This window comes from Hevea brasiliensis, chromosome 1 (genome assembly GCF_030052815.1).
Source record: "Hevea brasiliensis isolate MT/VB/25A 57/8 chromosome 1, ASM3005281v1, whole genome shotgun sequence".
Lineage (NCBI taxonomy): Eukaryota > Viridiplantae > Streptophyta > Magnoliopsida > Malpighiales > Euphorbiaceae > Hevea > Hevea brasiliensis.
Window position 1 is genome coordinate 24,269,082 of NC_079493.1, and position 9,036 is coordinate 24,278,117.

The following is a 9,036-nucleotide window of genomic DNA, read 5'->3' on the forward strand; positions in this document are numbered from 1 at the left end:
TCCTCCTCCTAGCCGCCACAGTGACTTCAGTTAAGTCTGTGAGTAAAATATTAATTTTAATTATAATTGTAATTTCAATATTATTATATGTTTAAGCATGCCCATGCATCACTTATAAATATATATCTATGTAGTTAAATACTATGCATGATTTATATTGCATTTTTAAATTGATGAAGTGTTATGGATGTTGTTTGTGATAATTTAGAGCAGTATGCGACTGTTGGCGTGCGTGTGGTATGGTATTGGATATGGACAGGACGGGTAGACACGGCTTGAAAGATACTCGCTGGGACCCGGTCATTCGGGGTAGACACGGCTTGAGAGACACTCGCTGGAACCCTGCATTTGGTTTATTAAGTGAAAGTCCGGCTTGAGAGACACTCGCTGGCAGAGGTTGGATTAAGAGGGTTATCTAAGGGATTAGCTTTCATATATGTATTGCTTGACAGTGTTGGGTGTGTGAGTGCTCTAAATTTACCTTTTTGCTGTTATGATATGAAAATTATGACGATGTTACATTTCACTCCATGGGGTGCATTGACTTTAGATAGTTATAGAGATTATTATTAAAATTGGTATTTTACTCTCTGAGTCGAACGCTCACTCTTGTTCATCTATTTTTTCAGGCTACAGGAGAATTATTTGTTGTGGGTAACCTGCTCTTCTTCTTCGTAGGTCCATTAACAGTATTTAATGTATTTTGTATAATTGAGTTAAATTTTAGACTCCACATGTGTTAGAAGTACTTTTTTTATTTTGGGTCTGTATTATAAAAGTTATATTGGACCTGTAAAATTATTAACTATATGCATGATGGGATTGGATGAGGGAGCTGAGCTCCCATTTGAGTTATGGCATTTTAATTATGTGGAGGGTGAGCTGAGCTCCTCAATTTATTATATATTGTGTTTACAGGTCGGGCGAGTTAAAAACTTTCCGTTGAATAGTCCATTTTATGATCGGACTCTGTCCGGTTGGATTCTTGAAATTGGGCCCAAATGGGCCTTAGAGTTGGTTTAAGGAATAGTTAGGCTGACTACGGGCCTCGGGGGCTTTAGGTTGGCCCAGATTCTAGTGCTGATTCGGCGCATAGGTTGGGTCGTGATACTTATATATAGCTCAAAAACCTCATCCCAAACTAATATAGGACAATATTAAATTTTCACATTGTAATTAAAAATTTTTGAAGAAAATACTTTTATATAACAGACACTACAATATTTGCATTGGTATTTCGAAAACTTATCAAATTGTGATTTTAGAAAAAAAATATATTTCGTTCATGATTTTAATTTTTTTTCTTAATTTTCAATTTTCTTTTTCTTTTTCTTTTTTTAATTTACTATCTATCTTTATTTTTAATTTCATTTCATATTAGATAATCTAAAAGTTTTTAGTCATTAATTACTTTCTTAAATTAAAAAAAAATACAACAAATATAATTTCAAGAATGGATATACTTGCTATTAATGATTAAAATATTTATTTTTGAGATCATATGAAAAACATTTTTCATGAGGAAATCAAAAATAACGTGCACATTAAATAAATACTTTAAAAATGAAATTTATAAACAATGCCTTTAATTTAATGATATTAAAGTTACTTACAGTATTATGAAAAAAAAAACTAATTATTTTTATTTATAACTCAATGAAAATTTCTACTATATGAACATCTATTAACCCTTTATTTGGATTATGGGAATGGAAGAAATGGAAAGACAAGAAAAAAAAATTAATTTCTTTAATTTTTTTTTTATTTTGACATTAAATAGAGAAGAGAAAGGATGATAATATATAGAAGGAAATTTATTTATTTTTTAAATTCTCTTAATTGACTAAAAATATTTCCACCAAATTAGAGTAAAATAGAGAAAAATGTGAAAATAAATAAATTATTTATATTAAAATTACTTAAATACTCCTAAACATAAAAAATTTTAGATATAATAGTTATCTTACCTCTTTTCTTTTAAGGAAGAAAATATATTTTTCTCATATTCTAATAATTTATTCAAATAATATAAAAGAAATTATATTTTTTTCCTTTTTTTTCTTCATTTCTCCTATTTATTCTCCTATTTACTTCCTATTTGTTTTATGAAAAATAACTTATATATCAAAAGTGTTATTTTTTTTTTAAATATTTTCCATTGTTATGTTAAAATGTTAAAATAAAGTTTTAATAAGATTGTTAAAATCAAGATATTTCTGTGATCAAATGCTAAAAAATGTGATTAAAAAAATATTTTTTATTAACTAATTTTTTAAGTGATCAAATGTTAAAAAATGTAAAAAATATTTTTTTGAGAAAATATTTTTCACGAATAAACAAGATAAATTTCTCTTCATTTTCTTTTCATAACTTTTTTTTTTTTATTGAAAAATGTTGTCTTGCATTTAAAAGCCCAATAAGAGCAATAAATACAATATGGGCCTATTACATAGCAAAGAAACTAGAGATCCACACTATATGACAAGCCCAACAAAACAACCAGAATCAAATCAAGCTAAACCAACTCAAAAATCCAACCAAACCAAACCCAAAGAATCAAATCAACCCTACCCCTGGGAAGCCTAGGAAAGCGTAACGATTCCTCGCCAGGGAAGCACGCCATCGCCCGTCATTAGGTTTGATGCTAGAGTTGTTGAACAAGGGTTGAAGCTAGTACTCCACCAACAACATAAAGAGCAAAAACATCACCTATCCCAGCTCAACAACCTCTCACGACAAGAGGCTACTACTGCAAAGCTCACTAGCCCTCTAGGCCATCACGACAATCTTTCTAGCCATGGTGTAGAAGTAATCCTAGAGATGCATACGACCAATGCAAGAGAAAGACCTCAAAATTGAGCAGAGTAAAATCATAGACCAAAGTTGAGCACCAAGCGGCTTCCTACAGTCTTCAAGTGTCCAACTTGACGACAAACACATTTAAAGAGCCAAAGAACTAAAGCCACATCGCAAGTTTTCTTAAAAAAATCCTCTTTATTTTGACCCATCTATAAAAACAAAGACGATAACTTATATATGCATCCTAATCCTAGATGAAGGAGGGTTAAAACCTCTTCTAGGCAAGGAAATCGTCATCTTCTCCCCACCTCAAAAGGCAGGAAGAGCAAATGAAGACTCAACACTTACGATGATATTCGAGAAAAATCAGAGAAAACCCTAAACCCCTTAATGATTGTGAGGAAAAATTCCTTCCCATTGTTAAGATCCAAAAAAAAGGGTAAATCATATAATTACAATAATAAAAAAATAAAAAATCCATAATATTAATCCAAAAAGTCAAATGAAATCGTAAAATCTCACCCCCTCATTACCTACACGCGAACCACACCCAATAATTTCCTTCCTTGACTAAACCCTCTCACAGTTCAAACTCCAAACCAGCACGTAATCCGCCATTTTATCCCTTACACTAACCTCCACCACACTTATCTAAATTCCTCCCTTTGAACATATTGTACATTGACACGTAAGCCTCAGGATGGACAATTTAGTCCAGAAGTACAACAAAGGAAAGAAGAACAGAAACAAAGCGAAGTAGACAATGAAAAACCAGACAGTTATGGTAATAAAATAGGTGAAAAACCCAGTATGGGCACACCCATATTTCCAAGCAGCTTCTCTTCTAGAGGTACAGGGAAGAGTGTATATATATATATATATAGAGGGAGGTGAGATGATGATGGATGAGCATGTGATTTGATGAATTGGATCGCTTTCTGTGTGTAAAAGCTGAAGATTCTCTGTGTTATCTCACTTGTGTTTGTTTCACATTTTTTATAATTTAAGGGAAAGAAAGATCTAACACCATTCTCAGACAGAATTCGCGTCTGATTTTCCGGGAAAAGTTCCCTGATATTCCTGTTACTCGCATCCCAACAAGCTAAATTTCGTCTTTTGGTCTCTGTTTCTTTCTGGGTATTTGATTTTTATCGTTTGTGGCAGAAATGCTTGTTTATAATCTCTCTCTCTCTCTCTCTCTCGCAGTTTGTGTAATTTGTTCTATTTGTTTCAAGCTCGTTTGCTAATCTGATCTCCATTTTTACTAGGGTGGGTTTGTTTGTTTGTTTGCTTGTTTGTTTTGGAATCTGTCTGTGTGTTGTGATTGCTTTCTGTGTATCCCAATCTAAAGTTTTTGTGAGATTTGTAACGGTTAATCTCTTGTATTGGAGTATCATTTATGTATTATAGTGTTTTATAATCATTCATTTGAAGAGACTGTAATTTCTGTGCCCTAGGGTTCGTTTGCACTCCAAGTGTTAGGATTTTGGGTGGTGCATACCTTAATAGTATAGCCTATTGGCGTTTTCCCTTCTGGTCTGTGCAAAATCTGTTTTAGGCGTTTTATACTTGTGGTTTTCTGAGTGGGTTCTGAGCTTTCTGTGGATGTATAAGGATAAATCCCCAGGTCATAGTGGTGGTTTGCCACCTCCGTCTAGTCGTTTCTCTAGTTTTTCACCGCCTGGTAGTTCTTTTAATGTGAAACCTGAGCCATCATCGTCTGCATTTCCTCCGATGGCTCCAGGTAATAGTTCAGACCCTAGTCATTTCGGTCATGGATCAGATGCTAGCCGCTTTAGTCATGACATTAGCCGAATGCCTGATAACCCACCTAAGAATATAGGTCACCGTCGTGCTCATTCAGAGATTCTCACTCTCCCTGATGATATTAGCTTTGATAGTGATCTTGGCGTAGTAGGTGGTGCAGATGGGCCTTCTTTCTCCGATGAGACTGAGGAAGATTTGTTGTCAATGTACCTTGATATGGATAAGTTTAATTCAACCTCTGCTACTTCGGTTTTTCAATTGGGGGAGTCATCAACTCCAGCACCAGCGGCGGCACCAGCACCAGCAGTACCAGCTAATGTCAGTGTTGGCCCTAGTGAAAGGCCTAGAGTTAGGCATCAACACAGCCAGTCAATGGATGGATCGACCACTATCAAGCCAGAGATGCTCATATCTGGTGCAGAGGACGTCTCTCCAGCTGATTCTAAGAAAGCCGTGTCTGCTGCAAAGCTTGCTGAACTTGCTCTTATTGATCCCAAACGTGCAAAAAGGTATCATGTCTTTGTTTTATTTATATTTAGTCTTTCTTTAAGGTGTGTTTGTTGTATTGAGATTGTTTTGATGCTAATTTTGGTTGAAGCTTTTTAACAAGTAAATTGTATTTATTAACAAAGGCACTAAAGGAGGTGCCATGCATGTACTTTAGGGAGTAGTAGAAGTATGTGGATGGAAAATTTTGCTTGGAAATTGAAATGTCTCTGTGTCTGAAAACTTTTTGTTTGATTTGGTCTTTTGGGACTCTTCTAGTTTATTGGTTCTCAAAACAATTCTTTTATGAAGTGTTGAAATGAATTGTATTCATTTACCATAATTTGTTTGTTATAGATTACACCATGGCTGGCATATGAGGCATTTATCTTAGAAGTAGCAACTAAAAGAGGTGGTTTTATACACAATTGATTCACCCCTTTTATGTTTAATTAGAGTTTTCTTCTCAGTTAATGTTCTTTTAAGTCCCTGTTGCCTTGGCAACCATCATAAGGGATGAAAACATATTGCTATTTTTTTGGGGGTTTTAGATTGATGTCTCATGCTCTTTTCTTTCATATAATAGGATTTGGGCAAATAGACAATCTGCTGCAAGGTCAAAGGAAAGGAAAATGCGATACATAGCTGAACTTGAACGGAAAGTGCAGACACTGCAAACAGAAGCAACGTCATTGTCTGCTCAATTGACTCTATTACAGGTAAATTGCATTAGATTAACACATGACATTTGGTTTGACTTTATCCTATTATACTTGTTGTAGCCTACTAGCCTATCTATCCCATTTGTTGTGCACCTTTTGATAAGCAATATGTCTACTCAAAACACATCCAGCTTTTACAATGACAACAATGTATGTGACATTTTCTTCTTGGTTCTTTGTTACTAGAGGGATACAAATGGTCTGACTGCTGAAAATAGTGAACTCAAATTGCGCTTGCAAACAATGGAGCAACAGGTCCACTTGCAAGATGGTGAGGCTCTACCATTAATGATTTGTTAGCAAAAGAAACCAATTATAATTTTTTTGGTACCTTACTAGTTAATTTATTTATTTGTTTTCTGAGAGAAATGCTAGAACCAAAGCCATATGAATTCAGTTCAATGATGTGCTATATTGCTTTTGGATTTTCCAACTAGAGTTTGACAAGCTTCGTACAATTTGTTAAAGACGAGAAATAAGGAAATGCTTATGCTTATACATGTATATCTTGTATGTTATCAAGGTGGAATGTTTCTCTTTGTTTTACTTTTCACCCCCTTTACCTTTTCTGTTCTTTCCTATATCTTTTTGGGGGTTAACTCTTTGTGAGATCCCTCAGCCAATGGCCCTTTAATATGGGTCTATAATAAATTATGGCTTTCTTTCCAATATTTCTTTCTTAAAATTTGAGGTCTTATTAATGCACTTTTATTTTATATTTTGTTTAATATTTTTTTCTTTTAATTAAAGAAAATTAATGAACCACTTTTAGGAAGTTATGATTTTGTGACACGACTTCATTTCTCCTTTTATTCTTTTCTGAAAATGGAATGAAACCATTTTTTTTTTCCTTTCTAATGCATTTGAACAATATCATGTTTGTTAAAACATTGCTGAGTAAATGATTCATAACACAGTAGTAAAATGTGCTATTGATGTGAGAATATGAATAAATTAGATGTTTGAAATTAATTATTATTATTATTTTTATTATTATGGCTCCAGAATATACATGAATTACTGCTTGAATATTAATTGCATGTCACTTGTTGTTCTATGATTTTCATATTGCTACTGGCATGGAATTCCTTTCTGTTAGATCATTATTCATTATTATATCTTGTCATTAATATGCTCTTTGAACACTTAGTTCTTCGAAAATAAAAGTTTGAGGCAATGAATATCTATATCCTTGTCCACTTGTGATATTGAGTTGTATGCTTTCTTAGGGTTTGTTTGGCATTAGTGTTGGAGCTATACTATTGAGAAAAACACTTTTTTAATATACTAATTAGAGATTATTAAAAATAATTTAAAATCAGATTTGATAAGTTTTAGTCTTAAGAATATTGAAATAACAAAATATTTTTTTTCAAACAGCTTTTTACAACAACATCTAAAAATGGTGCCTCTTTCTGGAAAAACAGTTTTGACCCTCCAACCTTTATACCAAACAGGCACTTAGTCAGCATTAGGAAAGCATTAGAACTACTGTTGAATATGGCATGCAGGGGGTGTGCTTATGGTTTATGTTTTCCTCCTCTAGATTTGGAAGGCAATGATAATTTACCCTGTTGTGTAGTTGGCAGGGTTGTGGTGCAGTTTCTACATATTTTAGTTAGAGAGGCTCTGATGCTTTTCCAGTTGTTTTTAGCTAGCAGAAAAAATGTTCAGTTGATATTATGTTGTCGATGCAATAGTTTGACTATTTGTCTGTCCATTTGCATGTGGGTGCTTGACTCTTTGAATCCAGAAAGAACTTTCATCGGGGACTTGCATTTGCACCATCAATTCCTCTTAGTAATATTAACAATAACGCTGATATTTTCTACTGCAATTGAAAATGGCATAGGCTTGGAATCAATAGGTATTGGAGCTGGTATGAGACATAAGAGAGAGCTGATTAGAACTGTTGAATGCAGGAAGAAACCCCTAGATTTTGTATGGTTTTCTCTGTGTGGTACGGATAATATGCTGAAGATGTTGCACATCTTAGCATGGAAAATTTCTTCATCTTGGCTGTTTATGAATTTTAAACGGCCAAGATGACAGAGCTGTTTATATACATTTATTTTTCATCATTAGCATAGATAAGGCCGGAAATGCTTATCTCTTTTTTTTTTTTTTTTGCGCATTAGTTTAGCATTAAAATTCCACTTCTTTCTGGTTATAAGATTTTTGTTGCTTAGATTTGGTCCACAATGGACTCAAGACACAAGATGTTTGGTGAGATCTACTTATTAAATACATGGGTCCTACGTGTTTATGTCTTGGGTTCATGATAGATCAGGTCTAGGCAAGAATTTCCCAATATTTACTTGTCATAATGATGTTATTTTGTTTTTCTTGTAGCATTAAATGATGCATTGAAAGAAGAGATTCAGCATCTGAAGGTCATGACTGGTCAAACCATGCCAAATGGTGGACCCATGATGAACTTTGCGTCTTTTGGAGCGGGCCAGCAGTTCTATCCCAACAATCAAGCAATGCATACTCTTTTGACCACACAGCAGTTTCAACAGCTCCAAATTCAATCTCAGAAACAGCAGCATCAAATCCAGCAGCATCAACTGCATCAGCTACAGCAGCAACAGCAAGAACAACAGCAGCAGCAGCAACGAGTTGGGGATTTGAAACTGAGGGGAACAATGCCTTCTCCAAACCAGAAAGATAATGCATCAGATATTAACCCTCCAACTAATGACTGAGAAGGGATTTGGCTAGTGTGCAGCCTTCTTGTACAAAGGTCTCCTCTTTTGTGTAAAATCGTAGTTGCGTTATGTTCAGATAGGAGATCTGCAGTCTGTCTCCCTCCAAGCCGTTTATTTTATTGATTTTTTCCCCAATCTGTTTAGATGTATTTGATATCTATTTATTTTAGGCAGTTCTATATTTTTAGTTTAGTTAAAGACTGGGTTATATGATACATCTACATGGTATAGTTTATGTAGCATCTTCGTTGTGATCTCGTATAAATCTTTGACAGGATTCGTTAGAATTGTTTCCTGGACCTTCTTGACTCCCTAAGTGCTTGTTTGTGTCTGATTGATGATCACCACCACTATAAAACTGGTTTAAAAGGCACTGGGAATTTGGGTTTGGAGTTAAGCTAGGTGCTCTTGTTAGTCAAGAAGTGGACTTTGCCCTTCATATCTGGTGGCATTGTTCTCAGGTTTGTAGTTGCACTTGCATTGTCAGTCGGGTGGGAACATGGTAACTTGCACTCTTCCCTTCCTCACGATGCTTTTTGTGTTAAACGTCG

General features: G+C 34.4%; 1 protein-coding gene across 1 annotated transcript; it reads left to right on the forward strand.

Annotated features, from left to right (window-relative positions):
- The first annotated feature begins 3,497 nt into the window (after nucleotides 1-3,497).
- On the forward strand, nucleotides 3,498-8,772 carry LOC110661494 (probable transcription factor PosF21). Its single transcript, XM_058144757.1, has 4 exons — nucleotides 3,498-5,075; nucleotides 5,639-5,771; nucleotides 5,961-6,045; nucleotides 8,127-8,772. The coding sequence occupies exons 1-4, from the start codon at nucleotides 4,405-4,407 to the stop codon at nucleotides 8,480-8,482; spliced, it is 1,245 nt and encodes a 414-aa protein (XP_058000740.1). The 5' UTR covers nucleotides 3,498-4,404; the 3' UTR covers nucleotides 8,483-8,772.
- The last annotated feature ends 264 nt before the right edge of the window (nucleotides 8,773-9,036 follow it).

Excerpts from the sequence above, each read along its gene's own strand:
- LOC110661494 (XM_058144757.1), top strand. The coding sequence starts at position 4,405 with ATGTATAAGGATAAATCCCCAGGTCATAGTGGTGGTTTGCCACCTCCG. Across the intron at positions 5,772-5,960 it reads CTCAATTGACTCTATTACAG|AGGGATACAAATGGTCTGAC; the intron begins GTAAATTGCATT and ends CTTTGTTACTAG. Across the intron at positions 6,046-8,126 it reads ACAGGTCCACTTGCAAGATG|CATTAAATGATGCATTGAAA; the intron begins GTGAGGCTCTAC and ends TTTTTCTTGTAG.